The sequence below is a fragment of the Crassostrea angulata genome, unplaced genomic scaffold, assembly GCF_025612915.1.
Source record: "Crassostrea angulata isolate pt1a10 unplaced genomic scaffold, ASM2561291v2 HiC_scaffold_164, whole genome shotgun sequence".
NCBI classification, from domain to species: Eukaryota; Metazoa; Mollusca; class Bivalvia; order Ostreida; family Ostreidae; genus Magallana; species Magallana angulata.
In genome coordinates this window covers 70506-96338 of record NW_026441717.1, presented here as the reverse complement: position 1 = coordinate 96338, position 25833 = coordinate 70506, and the positions used below count along the sequence as shown (strand labels likewise).

Here is a 25833-nt window from a genome sequence, read left to right as displayed (position 1 = left end):
TTTAGGTGATCTTAACTAATCCTTTTCTGCATATGGAAAACACATACATGTATGTATACACGTGAACCCATCTAATTGAAGAGCTGGGTAAAACTAGTACCCACTAATGAGACCTGCAGACCTGTGTTGTGTACGTAACTTCAAAGATCAGTTATTTGTAACATGCATATATTTTTATGACCTATTCTTCAAATCCACTTGCACTATTTTATTAGGTAAATAACAGCTTTAAGATGGTGCAGAACACCTGCATATTGTGATGTATACTTCCTATTGAGATAAACAATAAAGTATATTAAATATTAATTAAATATTTACCCCCCAAATAATGTTACCTAACATTGAAGCGCAATGGGTTAGAGCGTTTACATGTCTGTAAGAGCATTGGGGTCCAAGGTGTATTTTTGGTAATTTTACTATTATTGATATAAATGAATTTTCATGGGGAGGGGGGGGGGTCTGGACCCCCCACTCCCACCTTTTTAGCTCACCTGAGCTGAAAGCTCAAGTGAGCTATTCTGATCACATTTTGTCCGTCGTCCGTCTGTCCGTCTGTCTGTCCGTCCATCTTTTTACATTTTGAACTTCTTCTCTAAAACCGCTTATCCAATTTCAACCAAATTTGGCACAAAGCATCCTTAAGGGATGGCGAATATAAATTGCAGAAATAAAAGTCCGATCTGTATTCAAAGCGGAGAAAACCTTGAAACTGTAGAAAAAGGGGGGTGCATTTTTAAAAATCTTCTTCTCAAGAACTACTGATTTCAATTCAACGTAGTTTAGCATAAATTATCCTTATGGGAAGGAAAATATAAATTGCAAAAATTAAGGTCTAATTCTGTTTCAAATCTGAGTTATTATGAAATTAATAATAAAGGAAAGGCGTGTTTCAGCTTCGCGTTCGGCATCCCGTAAAATGGGTAGGCAAGACTTGGCCTGGGCAAAACAAAAGATTGGCAGTTATTAATCTGCCAATCTCATTAAAATTTCAGGATATTTGATGGACCAGTAATATTTGTATTCGCTGTAAATATGCCACAAAATAATGCGTATTTGGAACTGATGATTGCCGATCTGCCCCGGCTTTTATTTTGCCACGGCCCGGGTTTGCATACCCATTTTACCAAGACTCGTATTCCATACTTCTAAAACGAGGCTCTTTGTTTAAAGCAGCTATGACATTATACGAAAAAGGGTCGACCTGACTATGATGAATTTGCTTGTTATGCAACAGTTCGCGTATGAAGGGAATTTTTTGAAACATGCAAAATATATTGGTGCCGATTTTGTGAAGTAAATTGAGGCTAAATATTTCAATGCATTGACAGTTTTCACACATGACGTTGGTGTTAGCTTGTTCTGATTTTCGTTTCGTTTTCATTATTTATGCTTTGTAACTTGGAGACTATCGTCTGTATTTCGTGATTTTTACGTATCAAATCAAACAGATACTTCGGTAAATCAAACAGTTAACTGTTTACCTGCGCAAATTAAGCAAAATCTGATGTATCAAAAAAGTACTGAAATACAATTCATTCTATCGGTAATTCGGCATTATCTTTTGCGTAATGGTAGATTACAATGCAATAGGTTTTGTTGAGTCGCTCGGCATTTTCTCGAGTTTATTCAGTTTAAATAGAGTTTGATATCGCTGACGGAAATATGTAGGTATATATATATATATATGATTCATTTCGAAAAAATAAATTGTGTTCTTTATTTGTTATAGTGCATGTTTCTTGTGTATAATTGTTTACAATTTCTATTTACTAACCATATTTGAGTGTTACGCTTCGATTTATAAGCAAGATACAGAGATTTGCTCACAATTCTATGTTTGTACACAGATCTTAAAAACTAAAGATTAAAAAAGTAAAGAAATTGTCAATATTTATTAAGAAAATTTTCAAAGTCTGTTCTTCCAGAAACCAACTTTAACAATTATTGTATTGTAAACTTAACTTTTAAAGCTCACCTGAGGGTGGGGCCACAATGGGGGGGGGGGGGGGGGTCGAAGTTTAACAAATAAATATATAGAGTAAATCTTTAAAAATCTTCTTCTCAAAAACTAATCAGACATGAAAGCTGAAACTTGTGTGAAAGCATCATCAGGTAATGTACATTCATAGTTGTGAAAATCATGACCCCCGGGGGTAGGGTGGGGCCACAATGGGAGATCGAAGTTTTACATAGGAATATATACAGTAAATCTTTAAAAATCTTCTTCTCAGAAACTAATCGGTCAGAAAAAGCTGACACTTGTGTGGAAGTATGCTCAGGTAGTGTAAATTCAAAGTTGAAAAAATCATGACCCCCGGGGGTAGGGCCACAATGGGGGGTCGAAGTTTAACATATGAATATATAAAGTAAATCTTTAAAAATCTTCTTCTCAGAAACTAATCGGCCAGGAAAGCTGACACTTGTGTGGAAGCATCCTCAGGTAGTGTAGATTCAAAGTTGTGAGAATCATGACCCCCGGGGTAGAGTGGGGCCACAATGGTGGGTCGAAGTTTTACATAGGAATATAGAGTAAATCTTTAAAAATCTTCTTCTCAGAAACTAATCAGCCAGGAAAGCTGAAACTTGTGTGAAAGCATCCTCAGGTAGTGTAGATTCATAGTTGTGAAAGTCATGACCCCCGGGGGTAGGGTGGGGCCACAATGGGGGATCGAAGTTTTACATAGGAATATATAGAGTAAATCTTTAAAAATCTTTTTCTCAGAAACTATTCAGCCAGGAAAGCTGACACTTGTGTGAATGCATCCTCAGGTAGTGTAAATTCAAGGTTGTGAAAATAATAACCCCTGGGGGTAGGTTGGGGCTACAATGGGGGGTCGAAGTTTAACATATGATTATATAAAGTAAATCTTTAAAAATCTTCTTTTCTCAGCCAGGAAAGCTGAAACTTGTGTCGAAGCATCCTCAGGTAGTGTAGATTCAAGGTTGTGAAAATCATGACCCCTGGGGGTAGGTTTGGGCCACAATGGGAGGTCGATGTTTTACATAGGAATAAACATAGTAAACCATTAAAAATCTACTTCTCAGAAACTAATCAGCTAGGAAAGCTGAAACTTGTGTGAAAGCATCCTCAGGTAGTGTAGATTCAAGGTTGTGAAAATCATGATCCCCAGGGGTAGGGTGGGGCCACAATGGGGGGGGGGGGAGGTCAAAGTTTAACAAAGGAATATATAGGGTAGATCTTTAAAAATCTTCTCAGAAACTAATCAGCTAGATGATTCTTTACAATTGTTAAGACTTTGGCCCCAGGACAATTCTTAGGCCTCACGAGAAGGTTCAGAGTTTGATGTACGTTTATATCCCATATATAAACTATTGTTAAGGATCTTTTTGAGAACTGCAATACTCAACATATGATATGACTATAAAATCATCCTGTTAGAAAAGGGACTAATGATTATAAACATAAGAATGTCCAGGGGAAAATGGATTTTATTTATACAGGATCTACATGTATTATTGTACATTGTCCAGATAGTTTGTATTATGACTCCATTAAGCTGATTTTATCATACCTATTGTTCCTCAGGTGAGCGTTGTGGCCCATGGGCCTCTTGTTTCTTAATCTGTGCACACGATGATGTACATGTAGGCAAACAGAAGCAAATCTAAAACCGGCAACCGCCATGGGGAGGGGGCATAATTTAATTTTTAATTTTGTTTGTAATAATTATATAGACCATTATACTTTCTATGACATGAAATGTTAAGATTATTGATTAACTGAAAATTCACTGCAAACAGTTCAACCCCAAATATCACATAAAGTGCTGCTCATGTGTATTATCATATGGGAAGGGATCTCATCCTTCAGTTATGAAAATTATAATTTTTAAATGTAATTACCGGAGCTTGCATGTGGTCTTCACTTTTTAAGGCGTCGAGCTAATGCTCGGCAGCCTTCTAGCGATCGTCTGGATTGGCAATCGTCCAAAAATTCATGCTCTGCATCGCCTTTTAAATGCGCACAAGAAATAAGTTCCTTAAAGTATTAAACGTATTACAAGATTTTTATTCCATTTATTCAGCTACATTGTGTACAAAAAATCCAACTTTGCCTCCCTGGTTATTGACAACTCAGTGCATAAGTATAGATTTGCCTAACCAAGAATGGCGGATGAATACAATATGGTGTAAACATTTACTAAATATTATTTTAGTTTATCGCTTATATTTTAATTGGAGACCGTGCCCGATAAAAATAAAATTTGATATGTAAAATTATTTGTTATCGGGCACGGCCTCCAAAATGAATGTAAGTGATAAACGTATCTAGTGATTTTGTTGTAATAAATAAACACGATAATGCAGTCCGTTTTGTCGAGCATTTTTAACATGTTTAATAGCATATGTTTTGGATTTGTTTGTAAACAACCATAGGTAATCTTGTTTCAAACGGGAATTGAAATAAATAAAAGTATGTTTAATTTTTATAATTAGGGACACTCTGTAAATGTATTCAAATTATGAACCTTGAAAATTGTTCAAAGACTGTTTAAAGCAGAAAGAAAATATGATTTTCTAGCGATCGTCTGGATTGGCAATCGTCCAAATTCATGCACTGCACCGCCTTTTAAATGCGCATAAGAAACAAGTTCCTTAAAGTATTAAACGTATTACACGATTTTTATTCCATTTATTAAACTAAATTGTGAACAAAAAAACCATTGCCTACCTGGTTATTGAAAACTCATTGCATAAGTATAAATTTGCTTAATCAAGAAATGGCGGATGAATACAATCAGGTGTAAAAATTCACTGAATATTATTTTAGTTTATCGCTTACATTTTAATTGGAGAGCGTGCCCGATAGAAATGCGGTTTTATGCAATTTTTGCCCCCCACAATCAAAGTTTTAGAAAGAGCTTTAAAATAAGGTGAAAGATAGTTAAAATCATATTGGAAATAAAGGTGTAAAAGGTTATCACCACAGTGACGTCATAATGTAGAAATGACGTCATGAATATTGAATTATTTTGATAAATTGATGTTTTGTAGCAAAATATGGGTGTTTTCTGATGGTTTTTTGACTGGGAAACATCGAGCGCAGGCTTGCTCAAGTACCATTTTTTAGTATAATATGTATAACTATCTGAAAAAAAACATATGTTAAAATCGCACTTGAGCAGACCTGCGCTCTATACTTCCCAATGCAAAATATAGAGCAAAAATGAGAATATTTTCATTTGTTTGCAAATTTGCGGGAATTAGGTCATTTAAGTGACGTCATCGATAAACAGCGAGTGAGCAATGATGACTAAAATCAAGATTAAAGTTATAGACATTCTCTTTACAATGATTTGTGAAGATTTCATTTTCATACGATACTATTTAAAAATTGGTTGAAATCGGGGGCAGATATTTGACCATACCGCACATAGTCCTTTATTTGTTATCGGGCACGGTCTTCAAAATAAATGTAAGCGATAAACGTATCTAGTGATTTTGTTGCTAAAAATAAACACGATAATTTAGTTGGTCTGGTCGAGCATTTTAGATAGCACGTGTTGTGGATTTGTTTGTAAACAACCGTACCATAGGGAATCTGGTTTTAAACGGGAATTGAAATAAATAAAAGTATGTTTTATTATTTTAATTGGGGACATACTGTTAATGTATTAAAATCATGAACCTGTGAAAATTGTTTAAAGAAAATAATTTATTTGATCTTTGAAATTTCTTCGAATTTTGTAACCATAATGAGTTATTGGATTGTAAAAGCACCAATACCTATTTTATAAGAAAATAAACTTATTTTTGTTTTTAAAGCAGCACAAAACATAACTCATATACTTCTCTATTCTATGTCTAAAATTATTTGATATACAAATATTAAATTAACAGAAATTCAAATTATTGATATCATTCTATATAAAAGAATTAAATGGCAGTTTGACGCCTATGTGGCTGTTCTGGCCTTTGATTTTAAACTTTGAAATGTCTTTGATTTTTGTAACCATGTTGAGTTTCTGTATTATAAACGCATCACAAACTAATTTATAAGGAAATATACTGATTTTTGTTTTTAAAGCACACAAAACAAATCATTTACTTTTTTATTCTTATATGAATTATTTCAATTTATTTGATATACGGCTATTAGGACAAAAATTAAAATTATTGATCCTGTATCATTTTATAAATCTATATAAAAGAAAATGTCAGCTCGACGCCTTTGTGGCCGTTCCGGCCTTTGATAATTAAACTGGTACAAAACAGTGTTATTTAGGGGCAAACACTTGGTGCAGGTATTACTGTCTAATGACAGCATCTAGTATTTATGATTGTGTTTATACATTTTACCTTTATTTCATATGTGATATACACTTTACTTACTCCTATTTATCTGGTTATCATCATTGATGTACACCATGTGCTTGTCTCAGTGCGATTTACCGGGAAAAAAAGAAAGACAACTCCATTTCAATTTTTTTTTCTCGCTCTTTTTCTTTCTCTCCCAACCAAAAAAGACATCTAGCTACTAACGTGGCATTATACGTAGTTTTAAAAAATACTCAAGACTGAATAGGAAGATCTGAACTGTTATCACCACGTGACCAAAAACTCTCAAATATACCTACATGTACAGCCGTCAAAGACTGAGCTGAAGGTCATGACATTACTCTCATACGTAGGATGTAGAAAATTTACGTGCAGTGTTTTTTTTAGCTCACCTGAGCTGAAAGCTTAAGTGAGCTATTCTGATCACATTTTGTCTGTCGTCCATCTGTCTGTCCGTCTGTCTGTAATTTTTTCACATTTTCAACATCTTCTCAAGAACTACTGGGCCAATTTCAACCAAACTTGGCACAAATCATCCTTAGGCAAAGGGGATTCACAGTTGTGAAAATTAAGGGCAACACCCGTTTTCAAGGGGAGATAATTAGAAATTAATGAAAAATTTCGAGAAATTTTCAAAATTATTCTTCTCAAGAACCATAAAGCCAGGAAAGCTGAAACTTGTGTGGAAGCATCATCAGGTAGTTTAGATTCAAAGTTGTGAAATTCATGACCCCCGGGGGTAGGGTGGGACCACAATGGGGGTCCAAGTTTTACATAGGAATATATAGAGTAAATCTTTAAAAATCTTCTCAGAAACTAATCAGCCAGGAAAGCTGAAACTTGTGTGGAAGCATCCTCAAGAAGTGTAGATTCAAAGTTGTGAAAATCATGAACCCCAGGGGTAGGGTGGGGCTACAATGGGGGGTCGACGTTTTACATAGGAATATATAGAGTAAATCTTTTAAAATCTTCTTCTCAGAAACTAATCAGCCAGAAAAGCTGAAACTTGTGTGGAAGCATCCTCAGGTAGTGTAGATTCCAAGTTGTGAAAATCATGACCCCTAGGGGTAGGGTGGGCCACAATAGGGGCTCGAAGTTTTACATAGTAATATATAGAGTTAATCTTTAAAAATCTTTTCTCAGAAACTAATCAGCAAGGAAAGCTGAAACTTGTGTGGAAGTATCCTTAGGTAGTGTAGATTTCAAGTTGTGAAAATCATGACCCCCAGGGGTAGGGTGGGGCCACAATGGGGGTCCAAGTTTTACATAGGAATATATAGAGTAAATCTTTAAAAATCTTCTTCTCAGAAGCTAATCAGCCAGGAAAGCTGAAACTTGTGTGGAAGCATCCTCAAGAAGTGTAGATTCCAAGTTGAGAAATTCATGACCCCAGGGGTAGGGTGGGGCCACAATGGGGGGTCCAAATTTTACATAGGAATATATAGAGTAAATCTTTTAAAATCTTCTTCACAGAAACTAATCAGCCATTAAATCTGAAAAGTGTGTGGAAGCATCCTCAGGTAGTGTAGATTCCAAGTTGTGAAAATCATGACCCCCGGGGGAAGGGTGGGACCACCATAGGGGGTTGAAGTTTTACAAAGGAATATATAGAGTAAATCTTTTTAAATCTTCTTCCCAAAAACTAATCAGCCAGGAAAGCTGAAACTTGTGTGAAAGCATCCTCAGGTAATGTAGATTCAAAGTTGTGAAAATCATGACCCCCGGGGGTAGGGTGGGGCCAAAATGGGGGTCGAAGTTTTACATAAGAATATATCAATAGAGTTAATTTTTAAAATCCTCTTCTCAGAAACTAATCTGCCAGGAAAGCTGAAACTTGTGTGGAAGCATCCTCAAGAAGTGTAGATTCAAAGTTGTGAAAATCATGAACCCCAGGGGTAGGGTGGGGCTACAATAGGGGGTCGACGTTTTACATAGGAATATATAGAGTAAATATTTAAAAATCTTCTTCTCAGAAACTAATCAGCCAGAAAAGCTGAAACTTGTGTGGAAGCATCCTCAGGTAGTGTAGATTCCAAGTTGTGAAAATCATGACCCCTAGGGGTAGGGTGGGGCCACAATAGGGGCTCGAAGTTTTACATAGTAATATATAGAGTTAATCTTTAAAAATCTTTTCTCAGAAACTAATCAGCAAGGAAAGCTGAAACTTGTGTGGAAGTATCCTTAGGTAGTGTAGATTTCAAGTTGTGAAAATCATGACCCCCGGGGGTAGGGTGGGGCCACAATGGGGGTCCAAGTTTTACATAGGAATATATAGAGTAAATCTTTAAAAATCTTCTTCTCAGAAGCTAATCAGCCAGGAAAGCTGAAACTTGTGTGGAAGCATCCTCAAGAAGTGTAGATTCCAAGTTGAGAAATTCATGACCCCGGGGGTAGGGTGGGGCCACAATGGGGGTCCAAATTTTACATAGGAATATATAGAGTAAATCTTTTAAAATCTTCTTCACAGAAACTAATCAGCCATTAAATCTGAAAAGTGTGTGGAAGCATCCTCAGGTAGTGTAGATTCCAAGTTGTGAAAATCATGACCCCCGGGGGTAGGATGGGACCACCATAGGGGGTTGAAGTTTTACAAAGGAATATATAGAGTTAATCTTTAAAAATCTTTTCTCAGAAACTAATCAGCAAGGAAAGCTGAAACTTGTGTGGAAGTATCCTTAGGTAGTGTAGATTTCAAATTGTGAAAATCATGACCCCCAGGGGTAGGGTGGGGCCACAATGGGGGTCCAAGTTTTACATAGGAATATATAGAGTAAATCTTTAAAAATCTTCTTCTCAGAAGCTAATCAGCCAGGAAAGCTGACACTTGTGTGGAAGCATCCTTAAGAAATGTAGATTCCAAGTTGAGAAATTCATGACCCCGGGGGTAGGGTGGGGCCACAATGGGGGTCCAAATTTTACATAGGAATATATAGAGTAAATCTTTTAAAATCTTCTTCACAGAAACTAATCAGACATTAAATCTGAAAAGTGTGTGGAAGCATCCTCAGGTAGTGTAGATTCCAAGTTGTGAAAATCATGACCCCCGGGGGTAGGATGGGACCACCATAGGGGGTTGAAGTTTTACAAAGGAATATATAGAGTAAATCTTTTTAAATCTTCTTCCCAAAAACTAATCAGCCAGGAAAGCTGAAACTTGTGTGAAAGCATCCTCAGGTAATGTAGATTCAAAGTTGTGAAAATCATGACCCCGAGGGTAGGGTGGGGCCAAAATGGGGGTCGAAGTTTTACATAAGAATATATCAATTGAGTTAATTTTTAAAATCCTCTTCTCAGAAACTAATCCGCCAGGAAAGCTGAAACTTGTGTGGAAGCATCCTCAGGTAGTTTAGATTCCAAGTTGTGAAAATCATGACCCCCGGGGGTAGGGTGGGGCCACAATGGGGGTCCAAGTTTTTCATAGGAATATATAGAGTAAACCTTTAAAAATCTTCTTCTCAGAAACTAATCAGCCAGGGAAGCTGAAACTTGTGTGGAAGCATCCTGAGGTAGTGTAGATTCTAAGTTGTGAAAATCATGAATTTGGGGGTAGGGTAGGAATATATAGAGTAAATCTTTAAAAATCTTCTTCTCAGAAACTAATCAGCCAGGGAAGCTAAAACTTGTGTGGAAGTATCCTCAGGTAGTGTAGACTCAAAGTTGTGAAAATCATGATCCCTGGGCGTAGGGTGGAGCCACATTGGGGGGGGGGGGGGGTTAAAGTTTTACATAGGAATATATAGAGTAAATCTTTTAAAATCTTCTCAGAAACTAATCAGCCAGATGATTCTTTATAATTGTTAAGACTTTGGCTCCAGGACAATTCTTCGGCCTCACAAGAAGGTTCAGAGTTTGATGTAGCTTTATATCCCATATATAAACAATTATTAAGGATCTTTTTGATAACTGCAATACTCATAATGTGATATGACTATAAAATGAGCCTGTTAGAAAAGGGACTAATGATTATAAACATAAGAATATCCAGGGGGAAAAATGGATTTTATTTATACAGGATCTACATGTATTATTGTACATTGTCCAGATAGTTTGTATTATGACTCCATTAAGCTGATTTTATCATACCTATTGTTCCTCAGGTGAGCGATGTGGCCCATGGGCCTCTTGTTTACTTCTGTGAAAATTTACGCGTTTAATTTTTACGGATTTATAAAACTCGCCAAAATTAGCAGCACGTAAAAATTACTGATAATACGGTAATACATATGGTAGGATTCAGTCCATGTTAATTTTTGCATTTTCTAAGCAAATACATTTGTGTAATGTTAATGTTAATATCCTTTCTGTGGGTACACCATGTAATCATGTATACTGGACGAGAAGTGGAGTCTCTTGCAAGCACATCAAGTGGTACATCCAATGGATTTTCATCAACACAAACATAGCTAGCTAAGGGAAAACTTTCTCTTTTCAGGGAAAATGTTGCGCAACACATGTGACTCACAGATTATCTACAATCAAAATAATGACATTATTTCATACATTTTAATAATGACACCTTTAACATTTAACATATCAGAGTTGTGTTGTAAGAGTCACTGTACCTACTTCTAAGAACTCAAGACAGGGTTCTTTATATAACCGCCACCCTACAAGTGTATTCCACTTCTTTCCGTTCTTCCACTTTAGTGGGGCCTCCTGTTAGTTTCTTCCTATTATATATTATGAATGAATGAATTATTATTCCTTAACATGTTATTAAAAATGTAGATACATTTCAAATGAAAGGTGTTTGCAGTCATTATCATGCCAGCAACTCTTATCTTAATCAGTAAATTATGCTGACTTAATGCATAGCTTCACTTTAAGGTATTACATCCATAATTATTATATTTAAAACCAAATACTGTGAGTTCAAACACTAAAATCTTGATTTTATAGGGTCATTCACCTTTGAAATTGAACAAAAGTTAAAGAGGAACACATTTATAACATCTTGAAGTCTATGGAGAAAAGTATAATTTTTTAAGTCTTTTTATATCTTTTCAGTACAGTGGTGGTAAGAAATTGCTTAAGCTTTGATTTCCCTTCTTAAAAAAATGCAAAAATAACTTTACCGTACACATTTTGAGTTTTTGTTAAATAAGATGGGTAGTCATTTCAATTGTAGATGGATTACTTCAATAAATATATATACAACAAACCTCGTTTTTGCTTTTTTGGGCGAAAGTTGGTTCAGCATGGTTCAGGCTCTGTGACTTGACAAACGACATTAAACAATCTCGAAATAAGATTTTTACTGCCAACTTCGATCATGTGTTTGTCTGATCCAATATTGTTCGTTCTTAAATGTTTTTTTTACTTTGATAGTGGCGTTGACTCTCATTTTCTTCGAATTATGAAAACTGAATACCTTGATGCTATCTTTGAGCATGTTTTTCTCTCATGCAGGATGTAGAATTCAGTCGCTTTATGAAAACCCAAATCGGAACGACTTTTTCAAATCCGGATTTGTTTGTTTTTTCAAATTGACAATTTCGCCGAAACCTAAGCGCGCGGGTTACGTTAAACGTAGAATTAATTTTGAACAGCCTTATATGTATAATCACCTATACATCCATTTTTGGTCCTGCCCTAGAGTCAAATCCAATACTCCAGGTGACATGAAATTAAAAATTTTAGTAGAGGACTTCCTGGTAAACATAATTATGAAGTGAGTTTTTCACACAGATGTGTGAGAATAGAGAAGAAGATTTTAAACATTATATGCATTAACACTATATTGCCCCCCCCCCCCCCCCCCCTCATGTCCTGAACCCCTGACCCAGGGGCCATGAATTTCACAATTTTGGTAGAGGGGATAGTGAACATCATGACCATGTATTCATTTTTTTTGCCGAAATGTGAGTAAAGAAGATTTTTTAAAGATTTAATACATTTATACTATATGGCCATATTGGCCCCACCCTAGAGCCTGAACCCCTGCATAGGGGTCATGAATTTCACAATTTAGGTTGAGGGCTTCATGGACATTATAATCATGCATTTAGTTTTTAACAAATATATATGGGAGTAGAGAACCTGATTTATACCGCAGGTGCATGTGGATAAATCTTTGATCCGCCTCAGGTTGGAAACAGAAAGGCGTATTACAAGCAAGGAGACGCTCGGTTTTCTTTCTTAAATATTGTGTAGTAGAAATGGTATCTTGCTTATTTTTGTCAAATATCATAACACAGAGGTAAATATTCTTCGAATTTGGACCTAAACAAAAAATGTCCTGTCATCAAAGTGGATTACAAGTAAAACATTCAGTGGCATGTGTCATCGCGCGGAATCAGATACAAATGTGATATGTGTCCATAGGTTTACCTTTGTTAAAGTGAGTTCCGAGATGTTTGAAGTTAATTTTCTTCATTCCCAACTCTTATTGCACCTTAAAAATTCTACAATTGTTTATTTATTTTGGCTTGTAGCTAAAAACAATGAATAGATAGCGGAAATCTTGGTATTTTTATAACAATTGGCAATAATGGGTACTCGGCAATAATGGATACTCGCATGTTATATATGTAGAGGGTCTGATTTTTAAAAAAAAAGTTTGTTTTAGGTAATTTTAGGCAATGAATGTATAAATTAGATTAGAAATATGCCATAAAAGGATAATCTAACTGAAAAAAACAAAACAGAGTCCCGGGGGTCCATATACTTGTGGGTGGGGGTCGATCCTGTCCTCAAGCACCTGTGTTTTTTTCAAGCAATGATTGTTGATACTACAGGAGTAGTGACTGCCGATATAGCGTGTTATGCAAGTTGTATGAGTGTATACTAAATTAACTGCATCAGAAATACTTAATTCTTAGTTTTATTTCCATTTATTGAAATATTTATCCTCTCTCAACAGTATATTTCTTGCATCAATCAAGTTTAAATATCGCAGGGTATTCACCATTACGGAAGCAGCCACCTGTTGACTCACTCGGTGCGTGGTCAATGTTTGTTCAACAATTTCCGGTGTCAGAAGCATGCACCTGTCTTGTTTCGGACTTCACAGGGTGTTTTCAAGTGCATGCATGAAGATTAGCAATTACAGTAAAGCTTGGTTAACGCGAAGTCCTAAGGACCGATGGATTTACTTCGCTATATCCGTAATTCGTTATATCCGTATAACGAATTCGTAATAATAACTTTAGTGAATTCACTACAAACATGTTTTCTTTCACCAGACTATAACTTTTGCTGATTGAGGCTTAAAATAAAAATTACATTACTTTGAAACCTTTAAAAATCAGATTGTTAGTCGAAAAATTTATATAAAAATAAATTCATTCAAACTATTATGCTAAATGGTAGTGCAAGCTTTTAAACTGTAAAGAAATTTGTTATAAATTTGTTAAATTTTGTTATTATTAACCACTATGGGACTCAAAATCAGTTCGCTATATTCGTTATTTCCGAATTCGTTAAAACCGTAAAATTTTGCAAAGATCTGTGAAGAATTTGACCAGGGACTCAAAAAAACTTTGCTATTCCCGAGAATTCGCTTCATCCGTGTTCGTACTTAACGAATTTTACTGTATTCTGATTTTATTAAACTTGGTTACTTCGTGTCTAGTTAAGCGTTAGTGCTTTACATTCTGACACTGCTAAAAATACATTGATCATTTGTACAACTTGATAATGACGATATACGACATATACTTTTCTTCACAATGTTATTTTAACAACTATCAAAGAGTTTGACTATGATTACTTTAGTAATCAATTAAATCATTTCTTTTGATGTTGTTTTGGTTTATATCTGCAATTATAATTACTTCGAAGCAGAGAGCTGGTTTGATGTTCTTCTCTACGTATGATAATCTTCAACTTCTCCGCTGTTGTACAAGAAACTTGACAAATTGTCAAATGATATTTGATACCACGCAGGTAAATCATGCCATCCTTTTTAAGTAAAATTGTAAGAAATGACTCTAATATCGAGTACCCGGAGAGAACCCATGTGTCCAAGTGGGCAACCGCTATACCCTATCACATGCAACCACTGTCGATCACGGAATCAAACTCTGGTCACAGCGGAGAAAAGCGAGTGCATTGTCCACTACCCTTCTTGGACACAAATTTTAGTAATTGCGCTTGGATTATAAAATTTTCATTAAATAACCATAGTTATTAAGAAAAACGGCGGCAGTCGATTTTCATTGTCTGTGCTATGTTCCAATCACAAAATTAAAGAATTGCGAATGGATTATAAAACTATTATGAAACATCAATAGTTTTTGGGAAATGGCGGCCTTTGATTTTGCCATTTTTTTGGTGCGTGTTATACAAAGGACCTGCTGTTTTTTCCCCATTTTTGGTCAACTTTGGGGGTGCGTATTATACACGAGTGCGTATTATTTAAAATACTTTAAGGTATGTATGGTTTTACTAATATGAAAGCATTTTGAGATAATATTGATTCTTAAAAATTGTTAAGGATCTGGCCCCTGGAAATCATGTGGGCCTCACAAGGGGTTAAACATTTGATTTATAATCCATGTATAAACAGTTGTTTAAGATCTTCTCAACACTCAACATGTGATATGACTGTAAAAAATCCTGTAACCAAGAGGGTCTGAATGATATGAACATGCAGGGGATTTTTTTTTTAGCTCACCTGAACCAAAGGTTCAAGTGAGCTTTTCTGATCACCTGTTGTCTGTCATCTCTCTGTCGGTCCGTCTGTAAACTTTTCACATTTTTGACCTCTTCTTTAACACCACTGCACCACAGGATGACTGCATGCACTTAGCGCCGGGTTTTGGGCCCTTTTTGGTCACTTCAGATGCGTTTATTTCTTTAATCTTATATCACTTTTGTTAATTTCCAACCTGAATTAAGATTTTAGACTGTGATACAATAAGCTCATTCTATGTTTTTCTCATTACATTTTTCAAAAAAAGAGAATTTTTGCTTATTTGCCTTTGATTAAACATAAGATTGATATTAATATGCATGAGAGGTGGAGCTGACATTATCAGAATGGTACTAAAATTAGACTAGCATGAATAGCAATGCCATATATAAAAACAAATAGTTGTATAGAGGACACCAATTTTTTGAATCTTCAAAATAAGTCTGTAGCTGCGTAGTTCGACAGCCGTTCTGAGTGATTAAAAAGGCCATGTTCTGTTCTTGTATGCATACTTTTCAAACAAAATGACATGTTGCTTTTATATCTTTTGGCAACAGTTTTGGCCAGTTTAGGGCAAAAACAAGCCAGTTGAAGAAATGTTTACATTCTTATCCTCAAATGTACAAGATGGCCGCACATCCCCCTTAAATGGAGAACAATAGACACACATGAGCTGACTATGTATGAAGTCAGTATAAAAGTGGGCATCCTCATTATTGTATGGAGATTGAAGAAATCCTGATGATCCCTGTTCACCTTTTGTTCGTTGTCCGTCTGTCCGTCCGTCTGTCCCTCTGTCCGTCTGTAAACTTTTTTACATTTTGAACTTCTTCTCTAAAACCGCTTCGCCAATTTAAACCAAATTTGGCACAAAGCAGCCTTATAGGAAGGTAAATATAAATTGCAGAAATGAAAGACCGATCTTTTTTCTAAGTGGAAAAAATCTCGAAACTGTGGGAAAAGGGGGGTGCATTTTAAAAAATCTTCTTTTGAAGAATTACTGAGTCAAATTCAACGTAATTTTGCAAAAATAATTCTTATGGGAAGGAAAATATAAATTGCAAAAATTATTGGCAAATTCTGTTTCAAATTTGAGTAATTTACGAAAATAAAAATAGAGAGATAATCGCCGTCAATCAGTTTATAACTTTGGGTTCGGTATTTCATTTCGAAAACGAAAGTTCATTGTGTTTGAATGTTAATTGACGCATGACAAACGGATCAAACTGACAAAGACGAATTTCCCGTGCAGAATTATCCTGAGATATCCTAGGAAATCCTAAGAAATTCCTAAGATTTAATCCTAGGATATCCCAGGATTTTACCTCAGATATCCTGGGATGTTTTTTGGACAGGAATTCCTGGGAATTCCTAAGACTGTCCTAGTAAAACGGGGCCTTATTTTCCACGATTAATCCCAGGAATTATAACCTAGGAATTCCCAAGAATTCCCAGGTGTCCTGAGACCTAAAATGTCCCAGGAATTCCTAGGATTCCTGAGACTTAAAATGTCCCAGGAATTCCCAGGATATCCTTGGACATCAACATTTAAAATATTTGATAGAAGCAAAACAATTATGAATAAATATGATTTTCTGGAATATTTTTTTTTATTATAATGCATATAATTTCATACAGAATAAATTGCAATAGAAATGATGGGGCCATACAGAAAAATACTACTTTTTCAGCTGAATTCTTATTCCTTCTTCAAAATCAGTCTCTCTTATATGTCCTTGTCCATTTTCTTATTCACTTTTTTTTCTTCTTGACTCAGACTGTATGACTTAATCCTTGATCGTCTTTGTGCCTGAAGTAAAAAAAAAAATAATTAAAATGACATCTCTATTAAAGCTGCTTGGTCCGATTTTATATCAAATTTTATGCACGATTTTAAACGATGGTTATGCAAAGTATATGTATAATAATAGACATTGCAGTAGTTTTCCCAGTCAATTAATTTATTAATAATTGAATTCTATTATATATATATTTTTAATAAGAATGCCTTTTATATATAGGTGCTTGAATATTATAGATGTCTATAAATACTTTGTTCAAATATACATGCAAACTATAAATGACAGTTCTGGTTATATTTAAAGTATTTGAAATTATTTAAATTTTCAGATGCATTATCATTACCTTAAACTAAATAATTGCCAGGTATTCTCTGTATTTATGTATGTTCATCAATTGTTAATGAGTTATATTTTAAGAATATATTCATGAAAAGAAATCATTATTATAAACCATCTTTATGAACAACATAGTTTTGGAAGTCCTGACATTGTTTCAAAAGTTCGAAGATATGGGAATTTCATTAAAATATTTAACTCCTGGCTCTAGATCAAATGTCCTGGCAAGAGTTAGATTTGAATAATGTAAGAAAAAAGGCCTGGGAGATCCCAGGAAGTCCTCTGTTGATATGTCAGGATTTCTCAGTCTCGGGAATTTCTAAAAGCAGATTGTCAGGATATCCTATGGAATTCTTGGGATATCCTAGGAATTCCTGAGATGTGTTTGTAAGGTAGGATTAATTTCTGCACAGGTGTTTATCCCACCTTAAATAAAAATACATATTTCACAATAATTCGGTTTTAAAATTATGAGTGTTTATCACATTGGATGCACTATTTATACGGTATGTGAAGTCACTTCCAAGTAGGTTTTTAGCTTTTTTGGAAGGGTGATCCCGATCATAATAGCCAGGAAATAATGCTACTTGATACTCCTCAGCCTCAGGCTGTCTTCCAAGAATGCCCCTCATCCATCACATCCGGGGGAGTGCTTGGATGAGGGGGACAATATCCTTTGAACACCCATATAAAGCCATTGTTGCTCAGGTGAGCCATGTGACCCCATGGGCCTTTTGTTTAAAAATTTGTTTCAAATAATGTATAAACATTTATATTTACCTCCCAAAGGATTTTAAATGTTTGTGGTCAATTTAGTCGGTGATTCCAGACTTTTTCATGGTTAGTGAGCACCTGTTGTTTATTGAAGAATTTGTACGCACAAGTTTTACGGGCCAATACTGTTTGGAATAAGAACTGTAAAGGATCTGTTTAAACTTTTTTTGTTAAGGAAATCACTTTAGTTTCAACAAAATTTACCCCTATGTCATGCCATACTTCAACGAAAACCAACGTAATCGTGCTGTTGGGACACCATCCAGTCATTATGGAGACGTTTTCAACAATCTGGCAACACCCAGGATCGACCGCACTCTAGGCGACCTTGTGTGACATCAAGTCAACAGGACAACCACAGCAAGTTTGACTCCCCGTTGCATTCAAGAACTTCGACCAATTAGTCCAAGAACTGTGCATAATCGTCTGCGCGAGCAAAACATCAGACCAAGACGTCCAGCGTTGCGCCCTGGAGTACTGCTTCAACGTCATTGTATCGCCAGACTAGCATGGTGCACACGACATCTACTATTCAGAATACAGGACTGGGCCAATATTCTGTTCACTGATGAATCCAGATTTTATTTGGATAGCAGTAACGGCCGTTGTAGGGTGTATCGTTGCGTTGGGGAGCGTTACCAGGACGCTTGTGTTGTGCAACGTCGACAATTTGGTGGAGGTAGCGTTATGGTGTTGGGTGGAATATCAACACGTGGAAGGACCCTTCTACAAATTGTCAATGGAAATCCCACCGACGTACGCTATAGAGATGAAATTATTCAGCATCATGTGATACCCTTCATACAGAGACATCAAAATCACACCACTCTGCAGCAAGACAACGCAAGGCCACACGTTGCACGTGTAGTCAGGGACTTGTTTGTTCAACAGAATGTTGATGTCTTGCCTTGGCCAGCTGTTTCCCCTGATTTATCACCGATCGAGCATTGGCTGATTTAGGCCAGGCTTTAACCAACATCTGGAACAACATCCCTCAAGCATTTCTGAACACTTTAGTGGCATCAATGAGGCGTCGCTGTCAAACATGCGTGAACGCAAATGGTGGTCACATGCGTTATTGATTTTGTAAATTCAATTTCAAATATCAGTGACTTTCGAGTGTGCTGAAATTGACGTTATTCAACGTTGACATTAATGTGTTATGAGATGTTGTTACGAAAAACATGTGTTAACAGTATTACAAAAAATAAAATTTGTTCATTGTAATTTTTAAATGTTTTTTCATATATTAAATAATGCACTGTTTCTTTTTTCTGCTAGTATATATATGAGGTTTATTGACAGGTCTATATGGGCTATGGTACTCAGGTGAGCATTAAGACTTTGTGGTTTTAAGACTTTATAGTTTCCACCTAATCATTACCAGCCCATTGTTTTAAATTTTTTTTTTTTTTTTTATATTTCAGGATTATCTTTGACAACAAAAAATACCTTTGTAACAACCAGTGATTTTTCCCTTGTATGCACAGTACAAGGATCTTTGACATCAATTATAATCGGGGATCCATCAGGAAACACAGCTGGATCATGTTTACCACCCCCAGTTGGTTGTGTATCAGGACCTGGAAATACATTGGTAGTAAACACAGCTGGAGGAAATACCACAGTTACCATAGATATATTGCAATCAAATATTAATATACCTTCTTCAGAGGGAAGTTGGAGCTGCACAGATGGAACTGATGTAGGATATGCTCAAGTTAAAATCTTTTGTAAGTAATCATTTATTCTGTTAAGGCAGCTTGCAAGTTAACTGCTTTTGAGATGAACAACCTATTCCTGAAATTTTTCAGCTAGATTCACTGGCTTTAATGTTATCTGTCATTTGAGTCACTCAGTTCCTAATACCTAGTCTAGTCAAAATTAAGTTTAACCTCAAACTAGTTGCAACAAAGGAAATTTTTGTGAAATTTGAATTATGAATTATATTTAAGGTCAAGATCTAGTAATTGATTCCAGATTGTCTTTTTGGTGCTAGAACCATTATGAGGTCATAATTTAATCACAGGAAAAGTAATCCTGGTACCTATATTCAATTTGACATCATTTTAAAGAGGAGGTCAAGAGCTTAATGCCATTTTTGGAGAGACTCTAGGCACTCTAGATATATTTCAATAATTTAATTCTGGTTATAACGCGCTTTCTGATTGGCTGAAAAATTATTTTATATTATATAAAGAATGTTGCCTTTGTTATAGTAAGACTAACGTCAAAAACGTATCAATACGCCTGACGTTACGTTTGAATTTTGTACAGGTTTACGTCATTTTAAAGGTCAAATGACCGTTTTTATCTGCAATGAAGAGTAAATAAAATTAAATTATAAGCAATGAATTCAATATTTATTAGTTTTATATGATATAAAATGCTGCTTCGCAGTTTATAAAGCATAAACTGCCCCAAACCATTTTATCGTATAAACCAAATAAATATTGAATTCATTCCTTAATTACCGTATTTTTCAGGGCATAGGCCGGTATTTTTTTCCTCCGATGAGCGAGCCCCGGCCTATCCCCTGGGATCGGCTATTTTTAGACTCAAAGTTAAAAAAATTTAACAGTAAAATATAAAATCCACTGTTTTTATCCGTTGTACTGTTGTAGCAATTTATTATGAGGGTTGGTTTTTTTTCATCCGTTTGAACTATTGTTCGATAGTTGTCCCGTTGATAATTTTTGTAATGACATCGTGAGTAATAAAATGTACAGTACTGTACAAGGTATTTCTTTACAATCCCAAACAAAAGAATTTTTTTCCCACGTTCGTGTATGAACCCTGGAAACTATTATTGCGTAGTAAAAAAGAAAACGAAACCGGGTAGAATGTAATATGACGGAATTTTGGTGAATTCTTCATGTCTGTGTTCGTAGGAATCACTGGTCTTGGGTGTAAAATAAATCAAATGCTATGTGTTTTTACAATTAATTTTCTGTTGGATGAAATAACGGTATTCTGGTGTCGTGTGTATATACAAAGGTGTGAAACCCGTGACTAAAACACAGCCTGGGGGCACGTAGCCTAGTGTACACCGTTACACTTCATTGCATTAACTGTGTTTTTAACATTACAACTTCTCTGCATAACAACAAATCACTATTTAATTAATTAATGGAAAGAACACAAATTAAATATTTTATGTTTGGTATTTCGTTTTCTCATTCATAGCGATTACGGGGGATAACTCTATTTGAATATGAAACCACGTGTTGAGCTAATGGACGCCATACCCCGTATTTACAAGTAGCTTTCAAAGTATAACTTGATTAAATGAGATTTAGCAATAAGGTATTAATAAAACATAAAAGGTTTGGTAAAATATTATACTAAGTTCTACCAGACAGAACCACGGAGGTTGGTGTTGCAATCAAATTTACACTATGTAAAATTACGATACACAACGATACACCGACGAATACGGAAGAGACCAAACAGCCACAAAACACAGATTAATTTTTAAAAATTGCTTGAAATGTATATGTTAAGCAAATTTAAAAACTTTAATTACTCTTTTGACTTTCTACATCGATATTCTGACCCTTAATCAGCGGTCATACTTTCACTATAGTAATCATCGATTGAAAATCGGCTTATCCCCCAATTAGGCTAGTCTAAGGATTTTTCTTGAATTTTGTCTAAAAATTAGCAATTCGGCCTATGCCCCACATCGACATATGCCCCGAAAAATACGGTAGTCAAAAATGGACAAAACTCAGAGATTTGTTACCGTACTTTTATTCTTCATATTTCATAGAAAATGGTTGTTTAAAACATGATTTTTTAATGTGTTTGCCAAAAATTTAAGCCCCAGTACACCCTATGAAACAAAAATATTGTTATGAAGCATCATTAATTAAAAAAAAATATGTCTTAAATTTCATAAACCTGTAAGCACCTTTCATTTACTAGATCTTGACCTTACACAACATATAAAAAATCAACAAAAATCAATCAGTAAGCTTTTTAGCTCACCTGAGCTGAAAGCTATACATTTTGTCTGTCGTCCATCTGTCTGTCTGTAAACTTTTCATATTTTCAACATCTTCTCAAGAACCACTGTGCCAATTTCAACCAAACTTGGCACAAAGCACTCTAGGTTGAGGGAATTCAAAGTTGTAAAAATTAAGGACCACGCCCTTTTGCAAAGGGAGATAATAAGAAATAATAAAAATATTTCGAAAAATTTTCAAAAATCTTCTTCTCACGAACCTTTATGCCAGGAAAGCTGAAACTTTTATGGAAGCATCCTCAGGTAGTGTAGATTCAAAGTTGTGAAAATCATGACACTCAGAGGTAGGGTGAGGCCACAATGGAGTATCAACTTTTTACATATATGATTATATAGAGTCAAATCTTAAAAAATCTTCTTCTCAAGAATCATTTGGCAAGGAAAGTGAAAACTTTTGTTGAAGCATTCTTACCTGGTGTAAATTCAAGGTTGTGAAAATCATGACCCTCCGGGTTTCGGCGGGGCCACAATGTGGTGTCAAATTTTTACCTAAAACTATATAGAGTAACCCTTACCAAAATATAAGGCCTCTGGCAAACAGTTGCCGCAAATTTGCAGAGAGTTTGCTGCAAATTTGCGACAAACAGTTGCCGCAAATTTGCGGCAAGTTCAAAATTCGAATGCAAATTAGCTTCTGGCAAACTGTTTGCAGCAAAGTTGCGGCAAGTTCAGAATTCGTATGCAAATTAGCTTCTGGCAAACTGTTTGCGGCAAATTTGCAGCAAGTTCAGAATTCGTATGCAAATTAGTTTCTGGCAAACTGTTTGTGGCAAATTTGCCGCAAGCTTACAGATAAACATAGCAACATTAAGATATTACAACATAAGAAAAACAATTAATAATCATTTAATAATGAGTTACTAATCAATTAACAAATAACTTCTACTGGTGATTTACAAAGATGTTTAACTTAAACAGTTGCAGCAAAATTAGAGATAAAGGACACAAGTAATTATAACTTTAAATTTTACACATTTTATAAATTTCAAAATAAACACAAAAATGATGAACAAACCATAATGAAATTTGACAAATAGTACTCAACCGATAGGTGATGATTCGTTGCTGCAGATCGATAAACTTGAATGCAGTTTGATCACAACATGTATGCACAGATGGACTTTTACAAAAGTTCACAATGAGCAAAGTTCAAACCATAGAGTTCACAATTAAGCCCTGCACGGTCCCTGGTCATGTTACAATTAATCACGGATTCTTCAAGGCATTCTCTGTGTCTTTTTTATGACTCCTGTATGCGCTCTCTGATTAAATTTCACACATAAACAATATCACACAAATAGCTGAATATCACAAAAATGTACTTATACACTATGTAATGATAATTTCCTAAATTTGGCGTTGTTTATTAAAATAAATTTCAAATTTAAATTATTTGTTCATGCATCACAGCGATGTCAATAACGAGCGTTTCTGCTTGATTCGACACCCCGCATTGTCATAGGGACGACCTTATACTGTTAAACTCATTGTAAAAGATCACAGTCTTTCGTTTTATATTCCAATAACTGTTTAAACTGCCATTCAACGAATATATTTTCATTACTTCACTTACTTTTTCAAAAACGTGCTCATGATCATGCAGATGGTGCATGCAGTGGCCTTGGGTGTTGAGACTCGATTCATTCACTTATATTCGTCCTCTGTTTAGACGTGGATTTTCCAGAAGTAAACACTCCATTGACAATGTTTCTTTTACCTTGTGCACAGCCTTATTCCCTTATTTTCATTCATTTTATCATCTCGGTGATGGCAGACAACATGGCAGCATCGAATGTGAAAATTCGCGGCTATACTATGTCCCAAGATATTTTGGATTCACATTTGGCTTAATTGCTTGATATTTATATATACCTCAGGATTCAAACGATGTTCATTCATAAGTAAGAAAATTTTCCAAGATTTCTCAGTCAAAACGCCCCTGTTAGCTTATCAGGTTTCAATAAAATGCTAAAAAATGTGATGTCTACGGAGATTTTGTATTGCAGCAAGCCCGGATGATAACGTTGAAAAATTGCGCGATGTATTCCGAGTGTATTCCGAATGGAGAAAAGATGTAAACATTCCCCATTATAAATCTCCGTAAGGAATCTGTTTTCGTTCCTGTGAATTTTTCCGAGTGAAAGATGATAATGTGTCAATGAAATTATCTTGGAAAATATCCCTTTTAATTATTTCAATTGCACTTCTTTCACAGGTAAGTGTATTTTTATTAAAAATCGTTCAAATGTGCTGCATAAATATCTTGGGACAGACTATAGCTATTGATCGACCAATCAGCGCGCGCGTAGCTTAACATTGAAACAAAAGTAAAAGTAGAAACAAACACTGAACAGCATATAACGTTACGGAAAATTCTTCAATCTACATCATGATTCAACATCAAGCGGTTTAGATACTCAAATCCAAGCTGACTGATATTTGAACGTAGGAAAAAAGAATATATCATTACAAAAGAACAGACAGGTTGGTGTTCACGTAATACGTGGGGTCTTGGGAGGGGGGGGGGGTCATTATGAAGCATCATGTGATTAAAGTTGATCTTATTTTCGTAATAATTAACATTTTTATCGAGACTATCTTAGAATAGAACTTAAATCTGAAAATATTAATTAGATTTATATTTTCTCTTTACAAATATACAAAATTATAAAAGCAATTCATTATAATTGACAGTCTTAAAGTTGTGCTGAATGTGTATGAAATTGTATAAGTCTTATTTCTGGTAAAGCTTTGGCAAGCTCAGGAAGTAAGAAAAACAGAGAAAAAAAGAAGAAATGTTTGTGGTAAACTTCTGGCAAATTTTGAAGAGTTTGCCAAAAGTTTACCACTTCTGGCGAAGAAGCTGCAAACATAATTGGGTGTCTAGTAAACTTCTGGCAAAATAAAAGAGGTTTACCAGAGGTTTGCTACTACTGGCAAAGATCGGCAAACAAGTTCTAAACTTTTCTGGTAAACTAATCAGTTTGCCGAAAATTTGCGGCAAGTTTGCTGCAAATTTGCCGCAAACAATTCATTTTGGTAAGGGAAATCTTTAAAAATCATCTTCTAAAGAACCATTTGGCCAGGAAAGCTGAAACATATATGGAAGCATCCCCAGGTAGTGTAGATTATAATATCCTTTTCTCAAAAAGTTGTGGAAATCATAACCCTTGGAGGTAGGTTGACAATTTTTTTTTAAAAATCTTCTTCTCAGAAACCATTTTGCCAGGCAAGCTGAAACTTGAATGAAAGCATCATCAGGTAGTGTAGATTCAAAGTTGTGAAAATCATGACCCTCGTGGGTAGAAGAGGGGCCACAATGGGGGGTTGACTTTTAACATAGGAATATTTAGAGTAAATCTTTAACAATCTTCTTCTCAGAAAGCAATCAGCCAGGAAAGCTGAAACATGTGTGAAATCATCCTCAGGTAGTGTAAATTCAAAGTCTTGAAAAATCATGACCCTTGGTGGTAGGGTGAGGCCACAATGGGGGGGGGGGGGGGTCAACTTTTTACATATGATTATATAGAGTAATTCTTTAAAATCTTCTTCTTAAGAACCATTTGGCAAAAAGGTGAAAACTTTTGTGGAAGCATCTTTAAGTGGCTAAAGTTTTTGTTGCAGGTCCTGTATCTAAGTTACTTCTTGTCCTATCATACCAAACTTGCATGGATGATGCATCTGGACCTACTTATGGACTTTAAAGACTTGTATGCTGAATCTGGCCCATGAATTTCAGATGCTGGACGAGGATAAGGTTTTTGGAGCAGGTTAAAGTTTTTGTTGCAGGTGCCCTTTGATAGCCATTTCTAAGTTACTACTGCACCAAACTTTCATGGATTGTGTGTCTCATGATACTGATGCCCCTGACAGGCTTGAATGCTGAATCTAACCCATAGGTTTCGGATGCTGGAGGTTAGGGTTTTTAGAGCTTGTTAAAAGTGTTTAGAGCAAGTGCC

General features: G+C 35.4%; 1 protein-coding gene across 1 annotated transcript in view; it reads left to right on the top strand.

Annotated features, from left to right (window-relative positions):
• Nucleotides 1-25833, top strand: part of LOC128169638 (uncharacterized) — an 84210-nt gene that overhangs the window by 7973 nt on the left and 50404 nt on the right. Inside the window, exon 2 of the mRNA XM_052835750.1 lies at nucleotides 19275-19580. Coding sequence (XP_052691710.1) covers nucleotides 19275-19580 — 306 coding nt within the window. The remainder of the gene's footprint in view (nucleotides 1-19274; nucleotides 19581-25833) is intronic.